This window comes from Varroa destructor, unplaced genomic scaffold (assembly GCF_002443255.2).
Source record: "Varroa destructor unplaced genomic scaffold, Vdes_3.0 BEIS01000001.1, whole genome shotgun sequence".
Classification (NCBI taxonomy): Eukaryota; Metazoa; Arthropoda; class Arachnida; order Mesostigmata; family Varroidae; genus Varroa; species Varroa destructor.
The window spans coordinates 18,560,082-18,576,586 of record NW_019211454.1 but is presented as its reverse complement, the minus strand read 5'-3'; the positions used below and the strand labels follow the sequence as shown (position 1 = coordinate 18,576,586).

Sequence of the window (16,505 nt, the reverse complement as noted above, 5' to 3'; positions counted from 1 at the left end):
CACATAACAATTCATCCTGCAATACATCATTGAAGAAGTGATGAAGACAAGCTGTTTCAAGTTGAACTTCTCATGGCTACTCAAACTTAACTTACCAAACTTATTTACGTTGAAACATCTGCGCTTAAAGGAACCCTACAACTAAATGGTAATCACGTATAAGCGCAGTTTAAGTGTATGTCATAAATCATATTTAATAGGCTTTTCTAGTTTATTTAATATTAATAATACTTTAATATAAGATCTGGATCACCTAAGCAATCAAATTATTTGAAAGAGCACTAATTTTGGACCGATCTAAGAGTTTGTATTAAATAAGTCGACCTATGTAGTTTCCCACATTGAGTCTATCTACCAACCGCTCTATAAATAAACACACGATTTGCATATTTTTGTTTTGTAAAAATAAATTTTTATTTATGTTACTATCTTAATGCAAAATAGAATAAATAGTCGTAGCGCTTAGTTACATTACAGAATTCATTTAACGGCCTTCGTCGGCCGCTGACCGTAACACAAAAAAACGGGGCGGGCTCGCTCTCGGTAATGCGTCCATCCATCTGCGTTATCGGCTCATCTCGTCTGGTTTATTTTTTCGCTGCCAACCAATCGTTGACATACAAACACATTTCGAGGGTCGAGAGGTTATTGAGACTTCGTCACAAGGACAGCAATCTTCATCGAGAGCAAACCCCTGTCCACACGTTGCTGCGAAGACCGCCTATTGTAGGACATGTCGACAGTGCACTCAGGCACACTCAGTACATGGTGAAGCAATGCTATGAGGTATCTGTCCGCACCGAACGAATGCCCTATGGGCGTGGCATTCAGCCCCGACGGCAGGTATAGCAGACGACGTGCAGACGACGCAAATGGAAGGAAGAAACACTGCGGGTACTACACTAAACTCTAAATATAGCTTAAGGATTAGAAAATAGGGAAAACTGCTGCAATGCAGAGATGTTTTGCTTTTGCTTATTATCGCTGCACAATATCAGCCGTGAACGCACAGCTCTAAGCTGTCTTAATGGACGCACACCGCTGCTGCTGCTGCTGAAGCATAAAATGGGATAAGGGATTACGCCTTGGACAGTACTGGAGGACTGACATCTGATAGACGACCTGATGGTTACATCGATGTTTGACGCACGCAGTCATTCAAAAATGGCGCGGCTCTGCGATATTTATCGGCTTCTACTGCTTCGACCGCTGAGCGGAGAAAAACTCAACTCAACTGAATGATTCGACATAGCGAAGCGGCGAGTTACGATTCGCGGCCGTTACCGCCAGTAATTGCAGGTGGTTAGCAACGCTTCAAATCAGGTTTTGTAAGAGGTTATTTTTTGTTTAGTTTGTCGGTTCGTTCAATCGCCGTCCAAAGTGTACAGGTGATCACATTCACACATACAACACACCAATCTCATCACCTTCGAACAGACCCAGAAATCTTCCAAAAAGGTTTTTCTCGAGATTGTCCCTGGGTCGCTAACGGTGACGGGAAGACATTAGTAATCGTCATTCATACGTATACAAAACCCCACACCACAGAAGACGAACCTTTAGGGTGACCCAATTGGCCTGGATCCCTCCGGTATCGTCCCCGGCTCCGACAACCCCTGCGTCGCCGTATGGACGACCGTCGTAGAATTGCAGCGACCGAAACACGACAACTGCACGCTAAATGTTCCGAGCTCCCAATTTCTGTGCGGGAAAATTGCCCGGTACTGGTACAGCCGACGTAATCGACGTCGCCGACGTGGCCGCAGCAACACCAAAGGACAGTGACCGACACAGTATCATTAAGCCGCAAGTACGAACGAGCTTCCATCACACGAAAGAATGATCATAAATATACTACGACGGATACGTAGCGCACCGCATGGCCTGCACGAGCTGTACGACTCCGAGATGAATTATTATGAATGAAATGGACTATGGCAAAAAATTTACAGCTCGGTTTCATATAAACGCACATAATGAAGTCTATCTAAAAACACTGTAAATAATAGGGCTATTGGCGTTGGCCCACGTACAATGATCGTAAGGCGAGCAAAATATTGAAGGCAGATTTTTATGATGATGCTTTTTATGCTTATTAACATTAATTACTTAGAATTTATTAGGCTATTTGCGGGTACCCACGGCTGGGTCCAACTTGCATCGTTGTCCTGTTTATCCGTTAGACTACGTAGAAGCGTCTTAACGTCGTGAAGCTCGTGAAGGCTAGCAATGACACGAGGCCCAAATAACTACTGACGGTATAGAAAAGAGCCAAATAACCTCTTACGAGAGATCGGGCAACTTCACGAAGTCGCCTTCATGCTCTCATACTTGGACAAATAATGTACGCTATCGCTGTTGCAAGTAACTGTTGTTGTTCGTCTGGTCCATATCGTCTTCTAGAGTTTCTGTCGTTGTTGCTATTCTTTTGCTAAGTATTAGCTTCTGTTCTCGGTGATTGATACATGGCTAATCTGAACTGCTTGACACGACGGTCCGCTAATGCTGAGGCTGGAAAAAAGAAGGGCCTGACTGTAGTTTGCAGCTACGACGGACGATATACTAAACATGCCGTCCGTCGATGGGGGCCAAAACACTGAGGACAAAAGCTAAGCCGCTACTTTGCCAAACCTTTCCTTCGATTTAGAAATCAATCTATTGCTATATAGATATAAATATTATCGAAACCAACCGCCTAAGCTTAGACCGCGTGATCGCGCATAAATAAAAATAACGGGACGGGGTATGGGAAAGGTGAGCATAATTCGATTCGTTCGTGACTAGATTGGTTTGTGGGGTATCACCGGGGTGCGTTAAATGACCTCCACGGCCGTTCAGACATTGTTCAGGGCCACCGGCCGGCAGATAGCAACAAGCGTCGCGGACTACGGCCCGATAATATCGCGCATGCTGTCACCTTTTGCACAGTTGTTGCTGAGAACGGATTGTTTGCTTTTGGTCAACTTCAATCTTCTACCAGTTCGTTTACTGCGAGGGAAGTAATAATTTGCTGCTAGCTGTTCCCCCGTTTTTACTATGGATCACTCTTGTCGCGCCATGCGCAAGAGCTACTCCGTCTCAAGAGCCAACACGTGCGGCTGAACATCGCAGAATGCGGGTATAGACACGCCTATATAGGCAAACAGAGTAGCTTGTTGATGTGTAGGTGGAGTAGACGATTTAGCCATATCCTTTTTTCGCCACGGCTTCGTCAACTACGTCCTTGTGCTTAATTTTGTTTTCAGGCCACTTTCCATCTGCTTGCGGACATGACGGGTCCGTTAGCTGGTTAGTTAAGGCATAATTTAGAAAAGAGCACGTTCAAGAAAAACGTGCAAACGAATGAGTCTTTTCCTCAGCAACTGCAAGGTGGCATGTGATATTATCGGATCGGCTGAACGCATCCCCGGCGCACTCTGTCGGCTCCTTGTTTCTAATACTGTTCAACATCCATTGGGCGCAAGATGGTGGCTGTGCCTCTGGGCTGTTTTCGTTTTTTTGGGCTTGTTCTCGAAATCCTGCATTGACCACTACTTCTGAACTTCGTCTGCTCCATTGCTGTAGTAGTATTACATATGCATATTGTATATCTGTACTTTTATTATATAATATTAATATTATATGATATTTGTTGTCATTCGATTGATTTTTCGCTGTTGTTATTGCACGCGGTAACTTTGATTTTTGTGTTACCTGCTATTCTTTCTACGACCATTTCTAGTACCATTGTGATTACGCGCCATTGCAGTTTAATTGGTCTTGCTGATTATGCTGTTTTGTTGAATGCTATTCTGCGAATCGGTTGTTGTTGTTCTCCACTTTCCTCTGGAGAACTTCAGTGTGTCATTTCTCTGTCATAATTTGTTCTTTGCATTTATTATCATGATTATTGTAGAGTTAACGTCTTGTTATCGACTTCCGATTCATTCCAGAATCACAATTGTTACCTCATATATAATGTTGCTCTGTCATCCGTCATTGATCGTGCACTTTGCTTTCTTATTTCGCTTTTTGCTCACGTTTGTTCAGTTTCTTCGTGTTTATCCAGATGTGTGACGAATTTCTGCTGCGGGAATTGCGAACTTGGCCAGGCGGGAGCGAGGAGGGACTCGAGGAGTTTCGGGTAGTTATTACTGCTCGGTTACTGTATTATCGGAATAGTTATATTTTGTTGTAATAGTAGCAGTTATTACTGCTGTTGTCTCTAATTAGTAGTAATTGTGCTCTATCTAATGTACGGTGTGTTAGCTGCGACGAAATCCTGAGCGGATCTCACTTTCAGCAGAAACTGATGAAGCGAATACCATCTTCTGTATCGTTGAAGTCGTTTTCTATTTGTTCATTCTCTCGATGACTACTAAGGTTTGTCTCAAGTCTAATAAAAGAAAAAAAAAAATGCTTTATCGAGTTTTGTTGCGCGTTGTCATATCGTAACATCTACTGTGTCTCGTTTCTGGACTGCTCTGCGTTTTTCCTTCATTAATTACGGTATCGCATCTGCATATTTATCATTTACAGTACTCTGTCATACCTAATATATTCAATGTAAAAATCTCGTCCCTGTCTATGGAACTAGCACACTTGGTCATTACGATTTTCCTTTGCAGCTTGGATGAAGGCTTTACGCCCCTCTTGTGTGTTTCACGTCTGCTTTCGTTGCCACCGGCTCAAGAAAAACTTCGGGAATTTTAGTGCTTTTTATTTCGTTGTTAAGTCGATTTGTGCTATGTTAGTTTCTATTACGGTCGAGTTCACTTCTTACATACCGCATACGCGTCTACGTAATATCAGTACATCAACAAGTCTCTTCTATTTGTTTCTGCTTAATCCTTCAGCGTTCTCCTTTTTAGTTTGCTCTCCATATATATATATATATATATATATATATGTATATTCTTATAGATAAATATATTACCTTTGAGCATTATAGTAGATGTTATTTACTATTAATATTTTATACTCGTTATACTTATATTTGTGTATTATTATAGCAATATTCATAGAGTCGCGACTACAGCGAAATAACAAGGCATACCTTGTTTTTTTATCAGGAGCATCTATTAACTATGTATGTATTCGGGTTCGATGCTAGTATCGAATCTACATGTGAAACCAGGTGACTGTAAATTTAGATTATATATAGACATTTCTATAATTTCTTTGCCGGGTCTATTTCCGATCTCTTGGTATTTTGATAGAAACCACGTTTTAGCTGGTCGTTGTTCAATGTCATTGTATCTGTCCTATTTATTTCGTGACTGTGTTGCGTCTTCGTGTAGAAATACCCTCTGCTTAAACCGCAGGATTTATTTCTAAGTGGATTTCAGCCTTATTTTTAAACGACTCTGTTAACTTGGTTTTCGCAGACAATGCAACCATTTTGAATGTGCCAACGAGGCTGTCTGTACGTCTATGTATGAAAGACTATGCTTTTTTTTTTTTACCAAACCTTAAGTACCTTCCCTCAGCAATAAGGCAGTACTGGAGGCTTTAGTTGCCTGGAGTCGCCCGATAACCATGACGAGTTACTATCGGATCATCATCAGCATTGATATCCTTTGAAATCTCCATTCGCCCTTTCAGTGCCTACGCACTCTGCCAATCACTCAGTTGCTCAACATAGCATACTCATAGCCTCCATACGTTACATTCGTGTTTACCACTGTTTCCATGAATATTCGGTACAGATACAAGTCTTCTTATTTTGTAACTAATCAACCACGCAATCGATCCCAATTATCAGATCTCTCGCAATCGCATTGTTCAGACGAATTCAGCTATTCACGGTTGCCCTTACGGCGTGTATCAGCACGCACATAGATATATCTAAATGCTATCTGGCTATGCACGCGCGTATGTAGTTTCAGGCTTTTCATGTGTCACACGGTGATCAAATAATATATATATATATATATATATTTTAGCCACTTATCTCCCTTTCAGTTATTCTCTTCTATACACATTGCAGATTGTCCATCACAGGGTCATGCATTTGGCCTTCACTCTATTCGACATATCGGCCTTGCTGCTTGACATCAAATTATCCAGCTTTGACGAGCTTGTCGGTCCTTCGAACAGTTTTGTTTTAGCTAATAATATCTTCTACCTTTACACTTAATCGATTACATGTTTAGGACAAAAATAACGCTTCTTTCTATTTAGACAGGCCGTAACCGTTCATAAACTTCTACACACTTCCCGAAGTTTTCCTATTTGTCCGTTGCGAATACTTTTTTTTACGGATGCCTCAGTAGGGTCACCTGAACGATAATGTTTCATAATCGTTCCAGACTCCAGGGACATTTCAGACGGCCTGACCTAACGTTTACAGCCCGTAGCCCTCGAGGCTGTTCAGCCACAATCCGGTTTCAGGCGCCACTCGACGACTTTTTCAACACAAGAAAACATGAAGCCACAAAAAGGTAGCCTAAGGTAAGATTTGTCGTTTCCTTGTTTACCTACTGCTCAGGGGTGGGTGTTTTTGTTTATTTAATGTAATTAGTTTGTCTTGCCTCTCTCAAGTGTATGCGGTCAGGCATCCTTCTTTTTAAACGTTCCGTGACAAGACGGGCATCATTGACAGGACCACGTTGCGCTAATATGGTGTGCCCGCCTGATCTTTGGAGCGTTTCAGTTGCACTTTGAGACGTTTTGCTCCGATCTGGAAACCGTTCATCGACTGAATAGCTGCCTGGGCACTGATAGGTGTGGCATAGGAAACGAAGCCAAAACACTTGGACAGATTGGTCTGCTTGTCGATGAAAACCTTAGCCGAAATTACCTGTCCGAAAGGCAAGAACGTTTGCACGAGGTCCATGTCGCCAAATTCTTGTGGTAAATGATAAATGAAGAGATTGGCGCCATCGGGCCCCTCGACCTGCTTTCCGGCTGGGTTTTGGATGGCCAGGTTTACAAATGAGGCAGCTGGTACTGCTGTGGCGGGGTGGTACGTTTGAGCCAAATCTACAAACAGACATTTCAATACATTGGATATGGTAAGCAGTTTAGGATAAGAGGATAAAGCGCTGGAAATTTTACTTTTTTGAATATTCTGTATATTGAAGGTGACGTTACAATATCGTTCAGAGTATTTATATAGATATATATATATATATATATATATATAGTGAGGGATTGGATGGCGAAAGAATTTGAAGTGCCAGCTAGCAGTTTTAGATACTGATAAAACAGCGCTTTATACTACAGATTCGGATGCTACCTTGGTGATGGTTCGCCATGCCGTTAGCGAGCGAATTTAATGACACCGGACTCAAAGAAGATACTCCGGAGAGGGAAGAATTCCCTGATGAAGACCCATTCGTTTGGGCTGCGGCAGAAGCAAGAGCTGAGGCTAGATTCTGCATAACGACCTGGTTCAAGCCTCCACCGGTTTGAGCCGCTGGGCTGTTAGCGAGTTGTGCTAATGCGGCGATTGATTGAAGGTTGGCAGCTGTGTTAACATCTGAAAGAACGTTGTTTTTAATGATCATAATATGGATTTTTACGCGATGTAACTATTTATTATTTTTGCGCTGAAACAAGATGAACACGCTATTTGCTATACGTAGAATTCGAGGAGCTGATATTTTATTACCAAAACACTCAGCAACAACAACACTAATGACGCAGCTATTTAATAGGCAACGACACATTTGTTAATTTTGTCTATTTTTTTTTCTATATATGCTGTTAATTTACGGGTGAGCTGCTTAAAGCTACAGTGAACTCTTTTAATGCCCGTGTTATTTCGCATGCGAATGCTATTATTTGAGAAGATCAGCTCCGACGACTAATGCTGCGATTATTTGCTAATGTTAGACGTTCGTAAGCCATTAGCAGGAATAACGGCTCACCAGCGGTGAGCCGTTTATTGCTATGGAGGATCAATTCGGTTCATAAATAGTACCCATGTGAAGGCAGCATAAAGGTGTAACGCAGAACTATCTCATACGGACTGATTTTTATATACATAATAGGTTAGTGGTTAGTTCCACGGTTACCTCCACCGGCTGGACTGGCGGTGACCGCCGCTGTTGCAGCCGGATGCCCCGCTATCGATACCACTGAAGCTGGCTGGGGCGACGTGGTCGAGTATTGACTTACACCGGAAACCCCTGAAACCAGTCCGACGCAAATCATCGCGCCAGAGAGAACAAGAACAAGCTAACAAATTGCAATCCCCATTTGTTTACGGCTACCACAGCACTGCCCTCAGCATGCGTCCCTCTCCACCAACAAACGAAGACGTGCATAGGATGTAGACGGAGCAGATATCAAACAAATTTTACTAAACTGATCAACGATCTGGATCGTGTAGCTTCAATTAGACCCACACCAGTTAGTCCAGTATAGTGTGTTTACCTATTTATCAATGATTTGTTCCATTTTTTCCTGTGTTTATGTACATTTAGCTTTCGTTGACTCCCATAAAGTATAGGGAATTGTAAACGTAAAGAGCTGAACCATATCCGTTCGCTCTCGTCATGAGAAACGGATTTACTCACCAGTTCCTCCGTTAGCCGCAACGAGCGTTGCCAGCTGGGCAATGTTCGGTACAGCTGTGGCCTGCGCGAAACCGCCAAAGCTATTCTGGGGCTGTAAGTGAATGACACGTATTTTTAGTACTCATTTTTGCATACGAAACATCGACAACTCAACACGAAACCGCACATCTCTGAATGGCCCGTCGTTTATTTTTATAAGTAAAAATTCTAAGTTATGTTCATATAACGTCGATATGCAAGCACGATCAACGTCACCGTGTCCAAGTTCAAATGTGTCCTACCCGCTAATCGCATGAGTTTGTAGTACCCGCTTTGCGAGCAAACGTACCATGTAGGCAGTTGCTGGTGGCTGATGCGCCGCTGGAGCAGCGGCCGAGAGGTTGACAATGTTCGCCATATTCCATAAGCTATTGATCATTTGCTGCTGTTTCTTTTGATCCTTCTCCTTTTGGGTGTCGGCGAATTTTACGACGAGCGGATTGCTGCATCCCTTCATTGTTTGCGAATGGTTCATTGCTTTGATGGCGTTAATCGCGCATTGACGCGTCGAGTACGTAACGAATGCGCACCCCTTCGATTGGGATTGACTGTCCCGTAGTACTGTACACTCCTCAATCGTGCCAAAGGAAGAGAACATCATGCGAACCTCGGCCTCACCGCACTCCTTTGATAGCATACCTATAAACAGCTTGCGCTCTAGACCGATAAGATGGTGGACCGCAGCAGTATAAATAACAGTAAAAGTCAGTCAAAGAATAATACCATTAGATAGAACCTTTATTCAATAAAACACGCGGTTCTATTGTTTTTGAACACAGCGAACATAATTGCTCAGCTGTATAGGTCGGCTAACGTATACAGGAGGGTGCGCCCGCCCGAAAAATTATTCCATCGTAGCTAGGTTTTAGTGCCTTTCGCCTAGATGACTGAAGTTAATTAATATGCCGGTTTACCGTTTCGGTTCTCAGAGTCTGCAGGCTTCATCTGTATCGGGTGGTGCATGCCAGGCAGTGTTTTGATGTTGTGCATTTCGTTCTGGGCGTCGAGAGCAGCTTTGCGCGTGTAGAACGTCACGAAACAACAGCCTGTGAACATTGATTCCAAACCCAGGAGGACAAACGTGATTTATTCCATCTAAATATATCACATCGATAAACTATGTCTGATCTTCACAGAAAGCGTGAGTCTGTTATTCAGTGGTGGAAAGTCCGGAATTGTTGTGTTTTCACGTGGTAGTGTCGTTGGGTTCAAGATCGTTGGCATTGTCAGAACCTGAGCAGATATAGACATACATACATACGTACATACATACATACATACATAATCATGTACCTAATATCTTGTAAGATATACTGGCCGCATATCAGTGGTCATGCAACGATAATACAGAGGACGTCTGAAGCGACTTTTCAGCGTTTTATTAGAAAACCAGCCGCTTCATCAGAATTCCGTGTTGACAATAGCCTGGCTATTTCGGTTATGACTGTCGCGATATGACACAAATGCTTCGTAAGATCAGATGGAAAGGGCTTCAGTGAAGACCGTCAGTCGACCAATATAACAGCGTGCAGCGAAACAAGAAGACACCTTATATCGTCTTGGTGACATATAACGAAGCCAGCTTTCCTTTCGCGGAGGAGACTACAAAATAGCTACAATATAGGCGCATAGGCATTTCTGACAACGAGCGTATCTACAGCATAAGACCAGCAAGTTTCCATGCCACTGCCGCTCACCGAAGTATAATCTTATCGTTGAATGCCGCAAACGACCGAGAATCAACTCGGTCGTTTGCGGTACGAGTAATAGATACGAATAATGCGCCTAAAAAGATGGGTCAAACGATGCAATGTCTTCAAGCTAGGAATGGCGCTCGCCACGTCCATAAGTGGCTGTCGGCTACCGATCTGAAAGCGGCTGAAATTGCTTGCTTTCTTCCAGAGACAGTACTGCTCTGTGAAGCGAGCCATGGAAGAAACTAGCATGACGAAACGACACAGAACAGTGATTCTATGTGACTTATTCTATTCTATCAGCGTGAAAATGTCAGTCGGTTTCGTTATTGAACAACTTTTTTAGTTTGTCGCTTAAAACTGCGAGTAAACAAGTAGCAGGTAAGCTTCAAGAAGAATTACATGGGCTGCAATATAAAATTGCTCGGTGTTTAGTAACCCTGTGATAGGTTGTCTTTCACTGCGTACAGCAGTATTAATTAAGATATTATCGGTTTGTTATTTTGATGGACATGCATCACAACAACCTCTAACGACGAACTCTGTTCGCTCCGCTAGCATAAGAGGCGCCCTCCTGTGCTCAGAGAAGCATCAGTTGGTAACTCAATGATATATTTGTGTAAGCATTGTCGCTATTTACGCAGGGCCGTCGAGTGATGCGCTAGTAAGTTCCCTTCAGTTTTAGCAAAAAGTAGCATCTTTGTTTCCAATTAACGACAAAGATGTTGATAAGTACTTCAAATACAGGGTAAATAGGGACGGATATAGGTGTCGTGCAACAAAGATTTGACTATTTTTTGTTCCTCTTTTACCGAAGTCGATAACGTGATTCCGACCTGTCTGAACAGAAGTTCTCGATTTCAATGAACGCTTGCAGACATGCGTCTGAACTTAGCTGTGAATAATTGTGCAAAATACTTCAAGTTTTATATAGGATCGATGACAACGCACATTGCCGAAGACGGCTTGTAGGTGTGAACTAAGTGCTATGCATGTACGAGTAAGCTGATGCATTACGCCAATATGTCAATTATTTGTTGCTATACATTTTCCCCCGGGAGCTATTGCATTATAGTAGCCCAATATGAATAGAAAGTAAATAAAAACACTTTTGTTGTGGACCTTAGAAAATATTTTACACTATACAACAGCGATTTATCGATGAAAAATCGCCCTTGCTGTATCTGCGCTAAGCTAGACCAACGTCCGCAGCGTCAGCAGGTGCTGAGGTGTTCCAGTATGAGCCTTTAGTTCGACATTGACGCTACCGATAGCAACGTAACGTTCGACTATTTGTCTGCTCGCACCCTCCACCGTTCTTTTCCCGAGCAACATATTTCAAAATAATCATCAACGAAACAAGCTATGTTTCTCCTATCGCACAACTTCACGTCAGCTCGCCTTTTAGCCGTCGCAACTTGTGTATTCGTTCGTTGGCAGCTCACTATCAAATCTATTTCCTGACAGCATCCTCACAATAGAACATCTGTTGATTCTTGATTACTTCCTCTGTACCCTGTCACTGTAAATATATACTAGTGATATTGTTATGCAGCTGCTGGCCAGACATGCCGTCGTGCGTCTTCGATCGAGCCATTCCGATTGACCTGTCGGCAGGTGGATCTGTCTATATCAAGTCCGTTTGCCGGCTGATATGCACATGTGTCTACGATTTGTTTAATCTTGGTACAGCTTGGCCAGCGAAATTCTCGCTCTATATGTGTGTGTTTTCCCTTCCAGTCTCCTGTTTCGTCTTGGTCCATGATTGACGATACCGCAGACGGTGGTAGCCGTAGCAATCGCGTAGTCTGTATGACTTCTGTGAAAGTTGCATACTTGAACGTACGTAAAACATTTTTTTGCGTACCTTCCTCTTCCTCACAAAACAGTGTCTCGGTACGACAAGCAGTTTTGGTAGCTGCCGCCATCGGCACGGCGAGCTACTGTTGCAGCTAGAGCTATCGGCCTACAATAGGGGAGTTATTGGACAAGTGCTGTTGGTATCGTTTTGATTTTCATTACACTCTTTGGTCAACAATAGTTTGCTATCGCGTCCGTCGGTTCATTTCTTTTGTATGTGCTTGGTGAGGTCGACGCGGCGACTCAGTTTTTGTCCTATGTGTCATTCGCGCAAAGCAACCTGTCAGGTGACTGCTGTTCGCCCGTTAGCAAGAACGGCCGAGCTCTTCCATCAACAGCAATAGTGACAAACGGTGACCAAATATCTCTATAGCACCAGCTAGCCTTTGACACACCAGCACTAACCATAGTAGTCGTGAATCATATGAACTGTCTTCTGGCAAAAAGTTGGATGCGGATAGTGGCATGTGGGCGCCGTGAACAAGCCCTTACGCGCGGTTATGACGGTGCAGAGAGCTGCTACTGCAGCGGATCTGCAAATCGAAAACGACTCAAGTCGTGCCTGTTCCTCTTGTCATTCTTCACATCTTTTTCGTTTCTTCCTCCAGCTCACTCTGAAGGAAAATCCACATGTCTGTGGGTCCGATGCATGCGCGTGCATCAGTCAGTCTGTACGCAGCGTCGTCATGTAAGGTAGTAGTCAGAAAATTAAGATAGAGGAAACCCTCATCGATAAAGGGCAGTCTGGCCTTTAGTCTATTGTCGGACAACGATTCGAAGTCAACGCGCAGCCGGAAGCGTTTTCATCAGCAAGATCTATCAGTGGACACGAGCTATCAGTGGAGTATGGTAGCGCATATATGCTCAGTGCGACTGCGAGCAACTTTTACAAGGAGAGCGATCAACATGCGTTGAAGCTGTTGACGAATCACTAGTAACGGATGAGGATCAGATAGAGCACTTCGGTTTTCACGAAAGTTAGATCCGTAATTATTAAGGAGAACTTCATCAATTGAGCCTTTCTGTATTAATAATAACAACATAAGGTGCAACAAGAGCAGAACAGCAAAAGTCACCCGAAATCATGATTGTAATATATAAATTTGAAAAGAAAGTAATTGTCTAGTCCCTATTCGACGCTCGTAAAATAACTGATATCTCGGCCTAGGGCTCAATAGAACAGGCTAGAAAAAGGAATCATTGGTCACTTCAACGTAGGGATAACGTGCATACAGTGAGGTGCGAATACGCGATGCTTATAATGGTTCTGCTTTTAAAAGACGTTGGTTTTTGTCTTTGCTATTCAGCTATGGCTTTTCGAAATTGTGCTTTTTCTTATAATTGGAGAAACTCAAAGTTGGAACTAAAGAAAACGTATTAATGCGTTCCCTTTATAGAAAGATGGATGATACTCTTTCTTGCTATTAATGTATGCAATTTTAATGAACCTCGCTAAAAAAACTTATTTTTCAAAAAAATACTTTGTTCAAAATCGTATAGAATTTTGATGAGTGCACTGGCGTGTTCTTGCAAAGATGGACATTCTTACCTCGGCTGTTACCTGTCGCCTTGTCCCGTAGTACGTTGATCGAATGTACCTTCCCGAAATCTTCGAACAGGTTACGTAACTCATTTTCATCCCAGCTGCGCGGGATTTGGCCGACAAACATCTTGATGGCATCGGCGTCTGGCTGTGGTTGCGCAGCCTCCTGGTGCTGAACTGGAGAGTTCATCTCCTCCCTATGGGCAACCGCAAGGGGCAGGAGACAGTGATACCCCAATGGTATGCACAGTAGCAGCAACAACAACAAAAACAACAGCACCAATAAAAAAACAAATAGGGTTAGATAAATACATCAGATCTAGCGGCTTGTTAAATAGAAAAGAAGCAACTAGTCTTCTAACACGATTATTTAGTAGGAGAAAGATGGCTTTAAAATAAGGTCGATTCAGCAGTCAATGTATTCTTAATAGCGAAAAAACAGAGTATTCTGTTTTAACTATTTTTTTTTGTTTGTTTTATTTAACCGGAATGGACAACATCATTACAACTGAACATATAGCAAAGTCAAACATTATACTTTTTAAGGCAAAAAATAATGTAAATGGCAAAACCAGGTGTCCGATGTATACACTTGATTCACACCTTTTAGGTCAATTGATTGATATCGTTTAAACGCCTATTTCGCAGCCAAATTTAAAACGCTAGTGAAATAACCGTTTGAAGTACATTTAATAGAACTAGCATACATTTAGTAGAAAAAAGACATTAATATTTTCTCAGATAATAACAAAACATTAAGCTGTGTCTCGAATATATCTTAGAACACTTGCAATCCAGAAAACTATTAGTATTTTAAATAGTCGTTGCACGTATTGGTGTTAAAACAGAACTTCATAAGAGAAATATAGTAATATAAATAGAAGACATTTTATATGGAGATTTCGTTTGTGTTAAAGCATTTTCCTTCTAAATTTAAATCGTTCTAACTCAGCTCGATGTCCGCTCAATAGAGTGCCTAATGTTTTTTTTTTATTTGAAAGTAATGTGAGTTGCGGATAAAACTCAGTCGAGTCTCTCAGCTTTAATAGTTCGGGAAGGTCTTCATCGTCCTTATTCAAGGACGAAAAAACTTTTTGAATGCAAGTAGTCACTCACTTAGGTCATTGCGTCGTCGCTCATGCTTCTGTTACCTGAGTGCCAATGCTCATATTCGTGTGTACCGTAGCTGTTGGCGCACGAGCGCTGCCAATTCCTCCGTATCGATCTGGCCGCTGAGAAGCAGCAAATCCGCATGAGAATTCACGTTGCTGTCCGTAGACAAGGCGAAACCAACAATCGGTAATGATAGAAACGGGTCAAAGAAAAATGGCCAACCCAGATAAGACACGTGAACACAGTCCGTAAAAAACAACTGTGAATTCCCCACTTACAGAATAGTTTAACTGCAACAATTTATAAATTAGTTTCTACCTTTTTACAGTAGACAATCTGAAGCAACTGCTAAACGCGTAGATGGATATGGCTGGACGGAAACGTGTAGAAATTATTATAGATTCACATTTTTATCATATATATCTATAAATTGATTAGAAATATAAAAAAAAAAAAAAAAAAAAAAGGAAACAGTTACGCGGTAAACACGACGAGCTTCTTCAGTTTTTACTAGTTCAATTTACTGGACAACAAACGAATTGACGCTTCTGTATGCAAGAAGTTCACCATGATAAGATCACATGAGAGACAGCGAGACAGCGTTAACACTCAGTTCAATCACCATCAACCAGACGTTCAAACGCTCGAACCGAACCGATTAGCGAACAGATCCCATAAAGGGATTCACAAAAACATGTATATATATATATATATTGATATATATATATATATTGAGAATATGGTAAAAAATAGACGGACTTGTACAAAGAAACTGGGCAGCAGCGTTCAAGAGCGGACACAGATCGGACACGGACGAATGGCACGCATAGCACACACCCAGCATTTACCCAACAAATGGGGGACTGATTGAGTTTTGGGACGGGAGGTAAAATGGGAAGCAACGATTATATACTACGATCATATAATGCGCGGTCACGGGGTGTATTTTTTCGTATTTTGTTTTTTCTGGTCGTGACGACCTTTATTTGGCAATATTCTTGCAGATAGTACAGCATTATAACGTATTTTGCATCATCGATATGGCAATATGCATTATATTATATATACGTTAAGTAAGTAAAGTAGGTCTATATTTTACGAAATATTTTTTGCTGTATGTAATCGATTTAATAATGAAATAATTGTGCAGAAAATTTGCCATCGAGCGCTGAAATTTCTTGGCGATCCTTGTAGATTAATAACGAATGAAATATGTTTTTTCTATTTATTTCAGTTTTTGTATATAAACTTATAAATCGCATCAAAAACTCAGTGAATCCAGACCAGATTTCAAACAATCTAACAGTTCTGAGGACAACTTTGAGCGATGTCTATAAGAGTGTACGAAGACAGAGGACATAAATGAACGGAGATTTATGTCTATAAGTGGTATATAGGCTTCTGCTGGCTAGTCGCGTTGATTGACGGACACCCGACATTTAAAAAAGGTTAAACATTTACTCCTTTGTTATGAAAATGCCTCGAGAGCCGTGGCTTATCACAAAATTCAACCAATAGCTTCAACTAGCTCTGACAATATTCAACACAAAAACCAACATAGTAGTCTAACGGATACATGCGGGAGAGATACTGGACCATGTGCTTGTTGAGATTAGTATTAATAATGATGGAAGTAATATGTGAGTTACATTTAAGTCGGCGGTTTCTCTAGAAAAGTGTCACCCTGCTGTTTTTCTTTACTGCAGTCTTCTGTAGCATAGAAAACATGTATATATATATATATATATATAT

At 41.8% G+C, this 16,505-nt stretch overlaps 1 protein-coding gene and 1 long non-coding RNA gene across 18 annotated transcripts in view; one reads left to right on the top strand and one right to left on the bottom strand.

The window, feature by feature from the left end:
- Positions 1–387: 387 nt before the first annotated feature.
- The window catches only part of bru1 (bruno 1), a 48,679-nt gene continuing 32,561 nt past the window's right edge, over positions 388–16,505 (bottom strand). For 11 of the 17 annotated variants that reach the window (XM_022789192.2, XM_022789194.2, XM_022789183.2 and 8 more), the window contains 7 exons: positions 13,647–13,837; positions 9,458–9,589; positions 8,833–9,200; positions 8,505–8,595; positions 8,001–8,114; positions 7,220–7,462; positions 388–6,963 (listed from right to left, as the gene is read on the bottom strand). In XM_022789192.2, coding sequence (XP_022644927.1) covers positions 6,596–6,963; positions 7,220–7,462; positions 8,001–8,114; positions 8,505–8,595; positions 8,833–9,200; positions 9,458–9,589; positions 13,647–13,837 — 1,507 coding nt within the window. In that variant the 3' untranslated portion in view covers positions 388–6,595. Of the gene's footprint in view, positions 6,964–7,219; positions 7,463–8,000; positions 8,115–8,504; positions 8,596–8,832; positions 9,201–9,457; positions 9,590–13,646; positions 13,838–14,756; positions 14,909–16,505 lie in introns of all 17 variants that reach the window. The other 6 variants (XM_022789195.2, XM_022789196.2, XM_086978302.1 and 3 more) reach the window with 4 other exon arrangements.
- On the top strand, positions 6,854–16,448 carry LOC147758343 (uncharacterized). The gene is made up of 3 exons (XR_015319736.1): positions 6,854–6,995; positions 7,207–10,618; positions 15,988–16,448. It is a non-coding gene; the product is annotated as an uncharacterized LOC147758343 (long non-coding RNA).